Raw genomic sequence first — 17854 nt, 5'->3', positions numbered from 1 at the left:
ATTACAATTGAGAGTATAAGGAGGTATCTGTGATTCTTTGTACTCTCAAAAAGCTAAGACTGGAATACATGAAGGGCTATTGTGCATGCAAAAACATGAGTTCCACATGAAAGATATGGAGAAACAAGGACTTTCTCAATACAGCTAGAATTTTAACCTGTGTTTGTGGGGAAGGTACTTATTTAAACTCATAAGAGAATTTTGATCTGTAACTGGACTGAGGGGGGCAGGCAGGGGCCAGAAGGGATTCTCATCATTTTGTCTGTACAGTGGATCAAATGATGAAGGACAAAGTCAAAAGTACACAACCTAGCCATCAGTAAGTAAGGCTGAATTTTAACTGAGGTTTTCCTAGAGATAAAGGCTGCTGCTTTATTACACAGGTCCTAAATCTCACTACTTCCTCTAACTATAAATGAGGTGGATTCCAAAGTATTTGCTCACCCCATTCTCTCCTTGCAATAATTTTTGCATACTTTGCACATACAGGAATATAAAATGCACTGAAATTCCATTAATGACTTTTCACCACAAAGTTTTTCCCTATAATATTTTGATAGCATTGACTTTTATAATAAAGGATGAACCTGGTAACATTTATCCACCATGGTTTATGAAAGACCATTAATTCCAATATACAATTTAAATACATATGAACTGATCACATCTAATTTAAGACTTGTTTTCATGGACTCCTTTTTCATATACTATCAGGTATTTGTACTACTTAATAATTTTAAATGCTTATTTCTACTACACTGAATATGACATCCAATTAAGACTAGCAGAACACCCACATAGGACAGAGAAAGTTTTTTTCTAAATTATTTTTGATCCAGGTTAAAAACCACACTATCAAAGAACCATTTAGGTTGGAAAAGACCTTTGTCATTGACTCCAACCACGAACCTCACACTGCCAATTCTCCACTGTTAAGCCACATCCCCAAGCGTCATGTCTGCAAGTAATAAATTGAGTCACCACCAGGGATGGTGACTCAACCCCTTCCCAGGGCAGCCCATTCCAATGCTTGACAACCCTTTTGGGGAAGAAATTTTTCCTAATATACAACCTAACCTTCCCCTGGAGCAACATGAAGCCACTTCCTCTTGTCCTACAGCTCATTACTTGGTAGAAGAAACTGACACCCATCTTGCTACAACCTCCTTCAGATATTTACAGAAAGCACTAAGGTTGCCCTTCAGCCTCCTTTTCTCTCCTATGCAATTATATTTCATATTATATTTACACATGTGCATATAATACTGAATAATGCATCATTTTAATTAGAGAGGTGAAGATATTAGATGCAGGATTGAACTTTACTAAGGTACAAAAGTTTTTTATGACATATTTCCAAATAAATCATTCCACACAGCTTCCACAGACTGCTTAAAGTAAAACAGTTGAGGGCTAATCCAGAAGTGATGAATACACTGCTGAAATGGAAGTGATTTTGGGGGGGAAAAAGGGACAGAGAAAAATATGACTGAACGTTCAATGAGGAATTCATATCAAATAGAAAGTACAAAATCTTCATTGAAGTTATTAATTCATAGCATATCTCAGTGCCAAAATCACTGCACTTTCTCTTTCATACTGTACAGCAAAAATTTTAAAGAAGCAACCAAATCCTTTTCAAGATATATGCCCTGTAAAAGCAGACTGTAATAAGACTGGCTGTGGCAAAAAAAAAGATACAAAGAAAAAAAAGTGTTCTTTTTAAAAATTAATTACACCTTTCACTGGAAATTAGGATGCTAAAAAGAGATTCCTCCTCCAAGCAATGTATAGTCTTTAATCTGTATGGGTTCCCATTTCTAACCAAAGAACAGGAAGTCTGGAATCCCAAATTCTAATGTCATTAAGGACTAAACTTCTCAGTAAAATGATGGTTCTACCATCTCCTTTAGAGAAACTAATTTTTAAAGTCTTATCATCACATATCTAGACCCTGCAGTACACAGACTGAAGCCCAAATTAAGAATACTTTCTTTTTCAAGGCAGGCATTTCTCTCCCCCTCTATCTCAGTCAGGATTCAAATACCAGTAAAGAAACAAAAAGCATACAAACCAAATCTGAGTCTAAATGAAATGCTGTTGATAAATGCCCAGCATTGTATTGCTCTGCAGGACGACAATCCACTACAAAGAATCTCACTCCTTCCTGAAAGAGAAATTTTTAAACTTCAAAATTGCATAATTATTGGCAGAATTCAATTACGTTCTAATACTAACTCAAATACTACAAAAACTGCTCAGAGGGGTTAAGAGCTGTTAAAAAAAAATCTTACTTCATTTGATTAATCTGAACTTTGTCTACAGCTACCAGACCACCAGTAGTATTCTTGTATCAGCTTTCCATTAATACATCAGCTTGTGCATGGGAAAGGATCACCCAAGTGCAATTATATAATTTCTACTGAGAGGAAACATAGTGGGTATGAGGCAATCCAAGAGTCCACTACTAATCAGCACAGCACATAAGGCTGGGTCTATGTCCCACCAACTTGGACAGGATATAAACAGATGCTTAACTTTATTTGGATGAGGAAAAAACCCAAACTATGCATGACAAAACTGGGGCCTGGAAACTGCAACAAGAAGTCAGGAGTCAATAAGAAACACTGCACTCTAACTAGATTATGATCCACATATGGGTCTTAAATATTTCTAGTGAAGTCCCTGCATCTATATCGCCAATTAACTTCTAATAAAATAATTCAATCCATTTTCTTTTTTTAATTTAAACTTTTCATTGGCAAAAGACAGATATTCCTTAACAGCATTCTTCTCAAAGGTACTGAGTAGTGAGTTCTAAATTTTCCTCTACAGCAGCTTCATTTGGAAAGGAATTCAAATTAGCGAGATCCTACTTTCAGCACACACCCCTCAAATTCAAATCAGCTGTCTTAAGCTCCCCTATGCTCCTTGCTACAACACAAATGCATTGAAGACAGCAGATCATTTACAAGGGAGAAAACCTGAAGATAAAAATATTTTTCCTGAAATAGCAAATACTCATTTGTGCTGTTAGCATTTATAACTAGTGGTTAGTCATTGATTCTTTCCTTTTTCTATAAAATTGGGGGGGAAGGTTAATTCAGTATACTGACTCCTTGCTGCTGATTTGCTTGCAGAATCTCAGACACAGAAACTGCTAGACAGAGAGCCTGGCTCAAGTCTGTGTCATCATCTTTGAGGCCCAGCAAGCTGCTGCCAAAAAGACTGTGGTTGTCCTAATAAGGCAAGGAAAAAAAAGATTAAGTGAAGCCATTGTCTTTATGTGTGAAAGTTTAAAATTAAACTATATCTGTTGCAAACATCAAGTTCCACACATGCGTATCCCATCCACACAGTAATGAAACTTTTGATCAACTGAAATTCTTTCTGAAAAATCATGCAAGGTCTGCACTTCCATTACAAACATGCCTGTCCACCACTTTGACCATGCCAACATGATGCAGTGCCTCTGGTATTTGTTTTTTAGTTGTTTGTTTTGTTTTTCCCCACAAGAAAACCTCCCATATGTGTCTACACACATCAGAGGAAGTACATACAATCTGAGGGCAATGGCTACCAAACACTTTTATTTCATTCATTCACTAAGTCAGATATCATGACTAAGGAAGAGCTGCAAAAACAGTGCAAGTGATAACAGATTTATCTATAGTAAGAGACTTTTTCTTCTTTGTTATTGCAAATACAGCTAGCACTGCTGTGCAGTACACTACAATGCAATTGTGTCAATATAAAGTTTAGCTTCATCAGTTCTTACAAGAGCCTCATTTGGAAAATGAGGTTATCAGTCATGAAGTGAGAATATTGCAAGGAAGCTTCTCTCATGTATGTGAGAGAAGTTAACCTTATCTTTCAAAGATCCTAACAGCAAATACTACTAGAGTAACAACATGAAAAAATGTTTAAAAAAAGAATATTGCACTGAAATATTCAAAGTTACTGTCAGCAAGAGCTTAAACACTCGCCAAAAAGAAGAGAATATCAAAATTCCTGTTATTACCTTCCTGAAAGAAGCTGGAGTTTTGCTACAGTAATATTGTGCCAAAGAGAAGAGATCTTCTATATCCTCTAAATCAAGATTGGCTGGTGATGTTTCTAAGAATTCTGAGACAGACAAACAACATAAATGCAACACTATTTCAGACACAGAAATCAAACAACACAGATCATAAAAGAACTTATTTTTAATAAGGCATAACAATCTAGTGTATTGACTAAGCATGAATATTGATCCACTCTCCAGATGAAAAGTGAAGATACAGGAAATACTCCTTATCCATAGAAAACTTACACTTTTTGCTAGAGTTCCATGCAAAATATTTTTTATCACATTCTTACTCCTGTACAGTTTTAGCTTTCATTTCTAAGTTAGCTACTTTTCTAAACAGCTCTGACCATGAGAATCCTTTAAAATGAGTATTTAATCAGTAGCACTGGTCTCTGTCCAGGATAATCCAGGGATGTAGTTCTGCAGTATATGGCAAAGACACAAAATTCCAAGCACTCTCATTTTAAACTACTAGAGATTATTAATTACGTTGTATTATGTGTGTAAAAAAATACACAGGCAAGAGTTATTTAAATTTTCTGCTGAAATTTAATGCATTTTCTATAAAAACAATGAATTAGGTTCAAATCAAGCGCGCATGAAGACAATTCAGAAAATGCAACAAGTGCAGTAAATTTAAAGAAGGATTTGCCAGCTGTTGCTTTGGGCTTAGAAAGACCAGTTTGTGGTGACTGTTTCCAGTACTTCAAACTGAAGTATAGAACTAGGTGTGGGAGCACGAAAAAGAATAAGGAAAAAAGGTCAAGGACAGGGCAGCAAAAGTAAGAAAGAATTAGTGTGGTGAAGGAATTAAAAAATGAGAAAATTCACATGGAAATTAACAACCTAGCTCTTTAGCAACAAAAAATAGTAATAAATGGGGATTTCAGTATATAGTAATTATTGCACTAGCAGCTATGTAAGAGAAGTACTTACTTATCATTTCTTCTTTATCTGATTCTTGTGCTAAGATAACGTCTCTGAAAACAGTAAAGTCACAGGCATAGATTAAGTCAGTAAAACCAAAATGAAACAAACCTGGATTAAAACAGTGTCAGCAAAGAATGTCCCAAAGAATTAACTATACACTTACTTTGCATTGACAAGGATGATCAACATTAAGAAATAAATAAAGAATGGATCTGCTTGTTGTAGATATCCATCCCATATTGCCTGAGTGACTTCAGCTGAACAGTAGTATGAGAAGAGGCTTCCAAGCTAAAAATTTGGAAAATAATGTGAGAAAAAGCAATTACCAGGAACAATCTTATTAGGAATACATTTTTAACAGAGATACAAGGTATCTAAAAGAAAATAAACTCAACAAAATTATGATAAAGCCTACATCTGCACAATGTACAGAAGGATGGTTCTAACCTCTAAACCAAATTTTATGGAAACAGTGCACAACACAAGAGATTATCTTTGAATAAATATGACTATTGTGAAGGCAAAGTTGGCTCTACACTGCCAACCTTGCAAATTCAACCACAGATAACACAATCAAGCTGGAGTACTGTTAAGCTCACAGCCACTGCTAAATATCAATTATACCAACAAGACAATCATAAGAGAATATATTTACTCAAATTGCATAGCAATTAGGGCTTTGAAAGGATCCTGCAAACATAATTATTTTTATTTTCCACAGCAGAATTGGGCTAATTGAACATGGTTGAAACATTAGTTTGACAACATCACTTACTTATCACTTACATTATGATGCTTTATGACTGAGTAATTAAACATTTGCAGGTATCAGAAAATTTTCATTACTATTTAAGAAACTCTTTGCCTGTTCCCATGCTCCCACTTGAAAATACATCCTCTCTGATATACAAAGTTCAAAGCAGATAAAAGGTAGGAACTTCTTACTACACATGCCAGATTTACAATCACACCTAACTCAAATGCATACCACCTGACTTCACTGGGGTCTTACTGTACTTGCTGATGCACAGAAATTCCACATACATTCACAAACGGATCAACACAGCAATAGCTTTCAAAAGCTTTAAAACACTATCATGGAATATTTCAACACTTCATAGTATAGTTTTATAGCAAAATATATTCAACTCTGGCTCAAATGCAACAGAAGACAAAACATCCATGAACAAGATGACAATGGCAGGTCTTGGTATGTTGCTTATATACTTCTAAGTATTAGTGATACACCAATATAGACAGATTGTTCACAGATGAAACAGAGACTTTTACTGTAATCTCATTATATAAAATGAAACTTAAGATTTTTTTCCTAAAATTGTACACCAAGAAGCATGGTGTTGAGGACTGGCAGCTACACCAGCTTACTTCACTACCGCCTTTAAGAGAGAAGATTCTTTTTCTAATTAGGTTTCAAAATTCAAAGAAACAACTTCAAAGAATTTTGTATGTACTAAGGAAAATTCTATTAAAAAAAGGAAATTGAGTGACAAAAAAGGACCTGATTTCTCTTTTGAAGGCTCATGAGACTGGCAAACGGCAGATTTTGAGAACGTGAGAATTTTTCCTCGACACATTTTTATACTAAAATTGGCAGCAGCCTTAAAAAAGAACAAAGAAAAAAATGCCCTCACAGTTTAATAATTCATTCAATTTCACTTCTTTAATTCAAGATTCACCAGGTTGAAAAAAAATTTTACATTGCCAATGAGTATGAAAGAAGAACCTAGAAAAGTTCATGGGTCAAAGCCTTCTCTATTAAATTACAGACTTTGCCTATGCAAGCACAGCATCATGATTTTGTATTGCATATACTAAGTAGCCTTGATACAAAAATTTTGTCGTAGTCCTGCTACACAAAATTTATAATAAGGTGATAATCTTTGTAACTACCCATAATCTGAGGCAGTTTTGAAGAGAAAGTGACTAATGCTTTGAAAGTTGTAAAATATATGTACCTAAATTCTAAAAGACATACACATATGCCTTAGCAGGGAGGTTTCTAAAACAATTAATTCTTCAGCTTTAAAAGACCTGTTAGACTGATGTTACCCATATGTACAACATACAGCTGCCCACAATCAAAACTAACTTTTTGCTTTTTGAGTATGTCAGCTGCTCTCATTCTTCCTCACTCCAAGCAGTTCCTAAGTATCAGTGGCTCAATAAGGACTCACCCAGTACAATAAAAATGTGACATTACCAAGCCCTCATACCTCATGCTAAACACTAAAGAGAAAAGGCCCACACTATATTAAAACATGCAATTTATTTTAATATATGCAGTTCTAATTGCCTGTACTACGCTTCCATAAACTGACAACATGTATTTAAATTTTAACAGAAATTTATTTTTCATTATGTTTCCCTACTTTCACTTTATTACCCAGTTGAGTGCATATGAATCCGGAGTCATCTTCTTGGTATCAAGAAAGGAGCAGAGTTCAGGCTCATGGTACTGAAGCAACAGCCTAAATAGATGAAAGGGTCTTCCCTTCATAAAACAATCCCTAAAAAGTAGCAATGAAAACAATAAACTCCCCTGTAATATTGCCGTTTTCAGACTTACAGTAGCAATTCTTTAGTATCTGTGATCATGTAATTTCCTGTACAATGTTCTTTTAATTCACAGGGACTGATCATGAAGTCAACTTGCCTCAAGGAGTCAAAAAACCAGCCAACCAAATCAAATCAACAAAAAATCCACAAACACTGAAAACCCCATTAAATTGGGCAGCAGAAAGCAATACTGCTGACAGATTATATAACACAGAAGTATTTAAAACAGATTTAAATCTCAGAACAAGTCCAGTATGGTATCAATGGAGCAGAGATGCACTGATCTACTGTAAATTGCCTTTCTAGGTCTTTCATTCTCCCATTGAGGAGAAAAAAACCAGGAAACCAGTCTACATCTCATTGAAAGACCACCTAGATTCCTCCTGAGGCTCAAATAGCAGATACTCTGCAAACCTTCTACAGCTGAAAGCACAAGTGTTATGTGGCCATACTGCCACTATCCCCAAACAGCTCACAGAGCCCAAGAGTGTTTCAGAGCAGAAAGGGACACGTGCTGAGTCAAGTGACAGGACTGATAAATGCTTGCTTCCTGCTACTACAGCAAACATGCATTTTTCATATTTTGGGTACACATCCATCAGCCAGGCTGGAATTCCTCTCCAGGAAATCAGACTAAGATCTTTAACTACAGACTATCCAGCCTTGCTGAAGCGTCATGGTGCTCCAACATTCACAAAAACTTACTTTAGTGAGAGGACTTACATAACAGCATGAAAAGCTCAAATTTTGTCATTAAAAATACCTAGCAACTTAAAAAAATCAGTCCCAACTCAAAAGAACATAAGGAAAATATTAACTACTTCTAAAGAGATTTTGAGACTTCATTAGTGCTTACGAATTACTGTTTCTGAAGGGATAGAAGTATTTTAGATATCAAAAATGCTAGGAAAGGCATCAAAAAACCACTTCCACATAACCTATGTGAATTAGTTCATAAAAAATGAACTAATTTTTGATATTGCATGAAAGGATAGCTCTTTAAAAGGCATATTGAATATAGATCAGTCACATCAGTCAGTTAACTCTTTGCATCTTAAACCAACCCAATCATCTCCTGGATTTCAAACCAACAGGTATTGAAATTTATGATCATATGAAAGAATCTGACAACACAGCTAGGAATAGTGCTCCTCTAGCCAAAACCAACATGCATATCTTTCAGAGAACACTTCTACTGCCAACACAAATAGCATATATGGAAAAGAAAGAGTTTTACCTTGGAATGAATTTATTCATGATAGCATAGAAGCAGTTGTACAAATCACTGCGGGGCAAATGAAGGTGCACCAGAGGTTTGAGCAGATGTATCCAGCCAAGGCAGGAACTGTATTTAACATTGCGTGATTTACAGTAAAAAGTAATAACAGACTCAATGTCCAAAGTTAATACTGACTTCTCTTCTTCTGGCACTGACAACTGGTCTGAAATAGGCACAGTAATACAAACTGGGTTAAAAGCTTATCAAAGGAATTGGATGAGATTTAGCACAATTGCACCAATAGGGACTGATTGGAGAAAAAACCCAACAAAACCAGACAAACAAAAAGCTGGCTATTTGGATTAAATTCTTGCAGAAAGGCATTTAAAAAGGTATCAGAATACAAGTGATTTTATAAACCCAGTGGGATAAGACATTTAAATATCATTTAAATAACACAACAACAGGATGAAAAAAGTTTGGTGTTTCCAGGATCTATACAAAAGAAAGAGGCAGATTCTTTCAATGCACAGAATGCTCCTCTTCTACTCCTATTTGATGTGCTCAGCACACAACTCAGGCTCAACTTTACAACAAATTCATTGGAATTTCACAGATCAACACAGATCAACCCACAATGCATACCTTCAATTCCTCAAAAGCTGACTGACATGTAAATTTATCTAAATCAGAAGTTTGAGATCAGGTAGGCTTACAGACTTAAATTTTAGCACTAACTTACAAATCACATTTTTTTATCTCCAGGATGGGGAAAAGAGATCTGTACACAATACATTAACATAGCAGCATTAAATATCTAGGAAACATCTTTCCCCCTCAGTTACAAGAAGACCATGAGTCTCATGACTGTTAGTAAATTTTTTTATTACAGAAGTCTTTAATACTTTCCCATCAAGAATATTGACAAGTCAGTCAATATTTGGCATTCTTTTTTTCTATCTCTCAGAAAAATGAAACAGTACATAAAGCTCACATGCCAACTGAGAATATACTTAAAATCTGGAGACTACTTGCTATGTTAAAACACTGAAATAGAGACATTTAATCCAAGGAAAAATTGAAATCTCCATATAACCTTCTTTCTGAAGTAACTTTACATTTGATTGAAATCCTTACATGTCACAAAATACTTGCCAATAAATACAAAAAGAGAACTATCAGACACTGAAGGGCTTAATTTTGTATGTTATGATTACAATCAGAACATTTTGCATCTTCCTGAAGAGAGACTGTGATTAAAAAACAGAGTGGAAATTCCACACCCATCTCTTTCCTTTACAGGACAGAGAGAAGGAAAATAACTCCTACTAGATTTTAGGGCTAGAAACTGTAGAACTGCATTTCAGAAATGGCAGGTATGTATGCATGCACCAACTCCATCCTCTGCCCTAACTTTCAATTGCACAAGAATAAATAAAATGATAGGTAATAAAATAGAAGATTCTCTTATTGAAGATGTGAGATGTATCCTGATTTATGAGTCAGCATTGATTCCATCAATAGATCACTGATACCAATGTTGTTGCATCATGTCAGGGGTTTTACCAGTCCTGTGATGAGTTGCCAAACAGATCCTATGGCAGCTCTTTGCAAACATACCAGATTATTATTTCCTTTGTCCTGGCAGCACCTTGCTTGCACAAACACAGCCTTTCATTTTTTGCTGAAAATGCTATTAAAAAGTATCTTTCTTTAAAATAGTTTTTGAAGCCCAAAATGTTTAACATATTTCTTCTCTCAAATACTATATGCATTTTCACGCTACAACAGGTTTTCAGATTAAGAACCAGACCTTCCACAAATAAAAACCTGAAGGACACTAAATAAAGAATGTCTGCTTTAAAAGATGGAGCTTGGAAAACAATTACCATTTTTTTAATCTCACAAAGCTTTCTGACTATGCAAACTATCATTTACAAGCTAATACTTTGAACTCCCATGATGTCACCCTCCCAGAGTCTGTGTACAGGTGAGATACTATTGTTTTCTTACTGATTTTTATCTGCTCTTTCATCTTCCTCCAAAATGTAAACATCATTCAGATCACTTAATTGAAATAAAGTCTTAAGATAACTGAGAATACAAAAGTTTTCAAACTGATGATCTAAATGTAACAGAACTTACCAATTAGGTCTTGGCAATCCTTATGAATTATACTCTGCTCAGGTAGGTCTAAGGAGCCATCCCAGGATGCTAGGCTGTCCCCCTTTCCTACAACATTAAGTGCAATCTGAAAATAAAAATAGAAAGCCCTCTAAATATTTTAGTGTCTTTTTGCAGTTGTTTAATTACTGAACTCAGTAATTAAAAAAAAAAGAACTATTCTTAAACTGACTCAACATAGATGCACATTAAAATTCCAATATTACATCTCTTCTGCAGAGATCCCTGGCAACTAAATCTTTTACCTCAAATGAAACACAACTTCAGGTATTTCCTGCTTCTTGATTTAAGATCATATTTACCTTCCAGACTTTGGCCCTTAGATCAGCAGGCAACTGCCTTCCTTGGATGATGTTTCTCACAGTTTCAAGATCACAGCCTCCTTCGTCTAGAGCATCTGCAAGATCTTTTATCCTAAAATAATGAAATGTAATTTTAAAAAATCAATTCTACTATTTTTCTGTGTTTATGTAGACTGAAGGCTACTGTCAGGCAAATCCCACACATATGCAAAGGTATAAAACAACATGGAAATTACTAAAAAGAAATACTTGCAAAATGTTATTTATTCCTCTACTTTAAAGCTGCTCCTTCAACTTGTAATTCCATCCAACTTACATACAAGGAAAAAAGTTTGCTTTTTTGTTTTCATTCAGTGACAAGGTTGCAAAATGTATCATAAAAATGCAAATTCAGTTGCAGTTTACAACTTTCAATTTCAGCAAGTTTTCACACACACACAAAGCAAATATTACGCCTAAATTAGATGGTGGAGTTATTTTAAATAAAATATTAGATGGCCTAGAAAACAGAACACTTATTTCAAAGGTTTAGAGCAGTCAGCTTTAAACCTCACCTTCCCTGAAACAGGAAAAGACCTTTTAGTCAAACTCAAATTTATTTAACTATACAGTTGTAGTATTTCAAGTGTGGACATATGCACAAATCTGGATTAACATATACAAAAATGTTAATAATATAGAGAGTAGCAAAATACACAAATTGACAAGACAAACACTAATGACGATTGCTGTAGTAAGACAACAGAAGTTCACAAGCGTTATAGATAAGAAGAAATCCAGCATTCAGGAATGATTACTTTACAATCTCTCTGACAGCTTCTGCAGACTGGTTCAATGTTTCCATGCTGTCAGTAATGGGAGAACCACATCTGATGATTTCAGGATTTCAGTATCATGTAGCAGAGCAGTGGCAAAACAGGTTCACTGGAAAAACAGCAATGGCAGTGACACATAGGTCCCATGGGCAAAACTTCTCCCTTGCTACATCCTCTTAATTCCTGTCTACTTGCTGACATCTGCCTTAAGAAAGGTTTTCTTCAGTTACCTGGTGAGCTAAACACACATCCAGGAGGGTTATAGCCAGAGTAAAAGAAAAGGATTGTTTCTCTAGGACAGATATTCACGTGGGAAGATGCATTCCTGGTGAATAACACATCTATTTATACACACAGAGTAACAGCTGTTAAAGTGTTACCAGTATAATTCTCAATTAGTCCATGACTACTATGTAGTTAATTCAAATAGCCACAGGAAAAAAATGTCAGCTGTTGAACTCTTGTCTGCTTTAACCTACAGCCACAACTAAATCCTTGATATAAAAGTTCCCAAGTTTGGTTCCTGAAAACTTCAAACACACATTTCTGATTTTCTGGGACAAAAAGATTAAAATCTCAGACCTGGAAGAAGGTATGCAAATACTTAGCTAGCTTTACTCAAGAGTTCTCAAAGTATTTACAGGTCTGAAGAGAAGCATTTTCCTTGCATTGTATCAGGCACTTTCTTTGTCACTACTTTTTGGTCTGCATTTTAAATCATATTTCGAATATACACTGGGGCACAACTCTATTTTTTTCAAGTTATTTTGCAAATCTGAATGAAAGAAAGCATAGATTACAAAGAGAATGACTTGTCTTATTTTCCCACATTTTTAGTATTACAAAAAAAATTTTTTAAATCCCGAAGTCTGTTTTGTATAGGGCTACAGGTTGCATAAGTTGCCAATCCCTTTCCTGAGACAGAAACGGAGGGGAAGCAGAATATGGAAGCACACTTGCACTTCAATCACCTATCCTGTTGCCCAGTTGTGTACATAATGTTCAATGCCTGAAAAGTTACATGAATGGATCAGTTAGCCTTGAATAAAAATCAAGTACTTCCAGGACATTTACACAAAGAGACCTCCTAGCTCTCAGCAGAACTGCACAAACTCTGTGATGATCTAGCTTCAACAGAAGCTGACATCAAGCATCAGCTGGAGAGAATGAGGTGCTCTTAGACACATTGCACATTTCTGTGAACACTGCGTAAGAAAAACGGACTAGAGAGCAACAGCCAGGTCTTGAACTAGAACTAGCTGCAACACCTATATCCAAGTATTAAACAGGCATGTGGAAATGAATGCAACAGCTGTGTACACGTTCCATTTCAAGTAGAAAGGTCTTAAATTGTAATACTTTAACTTTGTTTCTATGTCACCCAAAGAAACCTTTTTGAGAACAAGAAAGTAATTTTTACTTGGAACAACACTTAAAACTACATCTACACTAATTACAGAATCACCTGGCAAAGAATGTTTCACAAATGCACAAGTACAAATTCTACCAGTTACTAGTATCCACCATTCAAGAAGCTGGGCATGTAACACCAACTTCAACGTGTCACCTGCAAATATGTGCTTCTGCTGCTTGACAATATATTACCACTTGCAAAAACTTCCTCTAAGTGCTGTCACCTCCACTTTCTACACTGTAAAGATGAGAGACAAATGCAAGTTTTACTGCTTCACCTCACAAAGCAAGACACTGACATGCCCATCTGCCACAAGAAGGGACGTGATGCATTACCAACAAGGAGTTAAGTGAAATAACAGCAGGGGGAAAATGCTTTGTTCTGCTGTGATTCAATTAGGTGCTCATTTCCTCCATCAACTGCAAGATTGCTCACAGACTGTAAGAAAGGACTTCTCAAAGATTAAGTAAATTCTTTTCTAATAAACTTTCTGTTCAGGCTAACTTGCAAAGTGCAAAACATGAAAGTGATTTCAACACTTAAACACATGTCCACTCATTGTGTTTTAACTTATTTCTGTCAGTTGTGCTATAAACATTCCACTGAACTGCTAGCAATCTGGATCCTTGTCTTTCATGAGTGAAGAGCAGCTAGGAAGTCTTCTGTTCACATGGATAATGATTACATTTAATTTGAACAGAAAGCAGCACTTCTCCCTATGAAAAACTCCTCCAGACCCAAACATCTGCACTTTCTGCTCTGCCATGGCTTCACTCCCTGTCTCTAGGTCCCACTCAAAATTTTGGTTAGAGGTGTAGAATTCCAGCCTACACCCAAGCCATGTGGGTATTCCCACATGATATACTGTTCAAAATGCCATAATACAGAATGCTCCAATTAGTGCATCTGCAGTAAATTTCCATACTTACAGAAGGATCTCTTACATTCATGCCAGTCTGCTGACATATTATAATCAATAAGTAGCTGCCTTCACAGACATTAAATAGGACCTTTTTTAACTTAAGATGTGTAAGCTACTGGCAAGAAAAATTGATCAACTGTTGGGAATTCAGCTTAAGCCACTTTTTCTAAGTATTATTTATATATGACTGAGATACTTGGTAATCACGCATAAATACTAGAGAAGGGATTAAAAGTGTGGGAATGTGAACAGCAGGAAAAAGATAATAGTAAGTGATCAATAAACTACATGAAGTGTTAAGAATACTACAATAAATTTCATACTTTTATAGAAGGTATTACTACAGTTCCTAGTTTTCATTCAGGGTTTTCCTGACTCCCAGGAAAAAGCCTCAACAAGAGCTATATTGAACTGAAATTAATGAGTGTTTGTTCTTTACAGAAAACAAACAAACAAAAATCAATCCCTCATATTTGCTTCAAAATATCCATTGTATCCAGCACATCACTGAACCATCATTTATTCTCCAATAGATTTTTGGAGAAAAACAATTCCCTGACATTTTTTCTTCAATTTCATGTTTAACAGGAAAGTTAAGCATGGGCTTTCAGAAGAAATACTATGGCTCCAAGTACTAATTAGCCAAATTGTGAGAATGGGAAGGATACATGGAAACTAGGTTTGTCACCTTGTTGTCTTAGGCAGTTGCAGTGCATTTTGGGACCCATAAAATGAGTTATTCCAATGCAAAGTTAAATGTACAGGAACAATTCCACCTGTGATTACAGTTATATTTAGTTACTTCAGGTCCAGATTTCCCAAGTACAGATCTTAAAAATTACTAATTGATCAAGTTTCCTGAAGCTCGAGTATTAAACAAACATCTGCAAAAAGGTTTTAGAAATTAATTCATAACCATTAATCTGTTTGAAAATCTGAACAAGAAAAATAAGGTCCAAATCATCGACTTCTTTGATAAATGAGGTGAGAAAAATCTATAACTTCCAATTACAAACATTTTAACTAACAATAAGCCATCTTATTTGTGTCTATACAGTCTACTGACTAGATATATTGCATTGACAAAAATTATGATTAAAATAAATAAGCAGACCAAAAAAAAAGATTTTACAGCAGTTTGAAAGCAGCTTGCCTCTTTTGTGTTTCACAGGATTCTTAGCTTTGGACAGATATGTCTTCCAGAACAAAACAGCGCTGGCAATTTCTCAAATTAGCTTTTGAGTATATGCCAAATAGCTCAAAAGAAACATTTAGCAAACAAGGTCTACCTGATTTTGCTCATTTTAAAATCAAAAGTGTTGATAACAACTTCTTATATTTAACGAAGAAAAAAACCCTACACTCTCATCTTTCTCTATACATAAGTTTGGGGTGGGTGATGCTGGGTTTCCTTTTTAATTTTTATTGTGCAGTGGCAAAGTTCCCTGGCTTTTGTTGAGCAAAACACCAAGCAGTCAGTACAGATGTTGAGGGGTTTAATTCATAATTAGTTTGTGACATTTCCCTCCCACCCAAATCATTCATACACATGACAAGTTAACACAGGGAAAACAAATAGGGAATTTTATGTTAGGGAGCACATCTGGGTCATACACACTCAAGGTGCTGCAACAGCCTCTGAGCACAAAACTCCATCTGCCTTTTAATCCTCCTAAGGAAGTGAATAGAGGACACAGGATCAGCACTGCCAGTTTTGCTCCCAACAGAGCTCAGCCATACATATGTGTCATTATATGTTTGGGTATTTTTAAAATTAGAAATCTTATATACTTCAAAATATGATAGTGTAGTAATTTACATCAAAAAGCTCTTTCAACAACAACTGTTCACAGCATTGAAATGTGAATACAAGACAGCGCTATAAATCCATAAATGAAAAAGCAAATACTCCACTGAAACTGGTTTTTAAACAAAAACCAAAGGAGGAAAACAAACCCAAAAGCCACGTGAAGTTTCTAAGCAAGCAATAAGGAATGCAATTTTGTCATTCACAGCACACACCTCTAGTAATAGGATGCACCCTCACATATTAATACAGCATTTAAGCATAAAACTCTTGAATTGTTCCCATAAAGTGTTACATCTGTTTAATACTTTAAGACTTAAAGACTTAAATCTGTTTTAACAAATGCCTTCAAGTTTGCATTTTTTAGTACCATCAGCATATAAAATTGACTACAGTTTTGAAGCTGCCAATCAGAATATCAACAATGCAGGCTGTGCCTTGAAAGTGGAAACACACTTGTCCTCATCCTTAACAGAAATTCTAGAGAAATTGATTGTGATCTGGGAAACAGCAATATTATTCCAATATTAGTAATGGAAGTCATCGGAAGTATTTTTTTCAGAGGTATTTGAGGTATGGTTCCTATTTAATGTCCAGGGTTATATTTCAAAGTGTTGAGGGTGCACTGTCAGGGAGTCCATCCCTCGCTTTGTAATTAAATGGCCCAACAGTCTGGCCTTTATTTAGAAATAATGCTTATGCAACACTGTGCTTACAGAAAGAGCTTCATAAATGTTGAGACTGTAACTAAAACAAAAAAAACAAGAATAAAAAAATGACACCAACTTCCATTGACACTAACTTCCATTTTCTAGTTCATGATACAAAGTTGTTTTAACCAAGAGTTGTATTTGTTGAACCAAACTAGACAAAGAAGAGTTTACACCTACACCTGTGTGTGTGTGTTCTGGCTTCTTTACAGTGACATAACTAAGCACAGGAAACTTTGAATGCACCACATCAAATAGAGCCTACAGGCAAAACCTTGGAAATTATTGGAACTCAGAGTGGAAATGATCATAAAAAGCAGCTCTGTAAAGTAATTGCTTGAAAAGCATATACGTGTAGAGGACAAAGAGCAATGGTGTGGCACAGAGCCACAGAAAGAAATCACATGCAATGCAGAAGCACAAAGACAAAAACAAAGTGAAGACGCAAATGGAGATGCTGGGTGCAGTAAGAATAGCTTCAGTGTTTAAACACAATGTTTATTTAAGCCTCGGCAATCTTGAGTGAATACACATGCAACAAATACTAAAATCACATCACTGTTACCATCAAAATGGTCCTATACACGCTCCAGAAATAGTCTCTATTCTTGTCCTAGGGGTTCAATATAAAATCCATTATAAGTAATAGGTGTGCTAAAGGAAGGTGGGGAGCAAAATCATTCAGAAAACGAGGCAGGACCCACTGCTGTCACCTGTTCCTGAGAGCAGGAGTGCAGCGAAACGGGAAGCTGAACTGAACAAAGCAACTCCACTCCAGGCAGACTCCTGGAGCAGCTCCTACCGCATATTAAAGCTGTCATTTTAAACTGGAGCGGACGCCTGGCTCCAGGCTGGGCACGGCCCTCGTTTTGTGTCTGGCCCGTGTTTCGACGGGCCCCTTCCTC

General features: G+C 35.8%; 1 protein-coding gene across 1 annotated transcript in view; it reads right to left on the bottom strand.

The window, feature by feature from the left end:
- TBC1D23 (TBC1 domain family member 23) overlaps positions 1 to 12125 on the bottom strand; it is a 25796-nt gene extending 13671 nt beyond the window's left edge. Inside the window, exons 1-10 of the mRNA XM_031060803.1 lie at positions 12079 to 12125; positions 11282 to 11393; positions 10941 to 11046; positions 8814 to 9018; positions 7404 to 7527; positions 5163 to 5287; positions 5006 to 5049; positions 4022 to 4125; positions 3117 to 3239; positions 2075 to 2167 (exon numbers count right to left, since the gene is read on the bottom strand). Coding sequence (XP_030916663.1) covers positions 2075 to 2167; positions 3117 to 3239; positions 4022 to 4125; positions 5006 to 5049; positions 5163 to 5287; positions 7404 to 7527; positions 8814 to 9018; positions 10941 to 11046; positions 11282 to 11393; positions 12079 to 12125 — 1083 coding nt within the window. The remainder of the gene's footprint in view (positions 1 to 2074; positions 2168 to 3116; positions 3240 to 4021; positions 4126 to 5005; positions 5050 to 5162; positions 5288 to 7403; positions 7528 to 8813; positions 9019 to 10940; positions 11047 to 11281; positions 11394 to 12078) is intronic.
- Positions 12126 to 17854: the final 5729 nt, after the last annotated feature.

The sequence above is a fragment of the Geospiza fortis genome, unplaced genomic scaffold (assembly GCF_000277835.1).
Source record: "Geospiza fortis unplaced genomic scaffold, GeoFor_1.0 scaffold131, whole genome shotgun sequence".
NCBI lineage: Eukaryota > Metazoa > Chordata > Aves > Passeriformes > Thraupidae > Geospiza > Geospiza fortis.
Note: the sequence above shows the minus strand (reverse complement) of the source record. Positions and strands in the feature narration are given on the sequence as shown.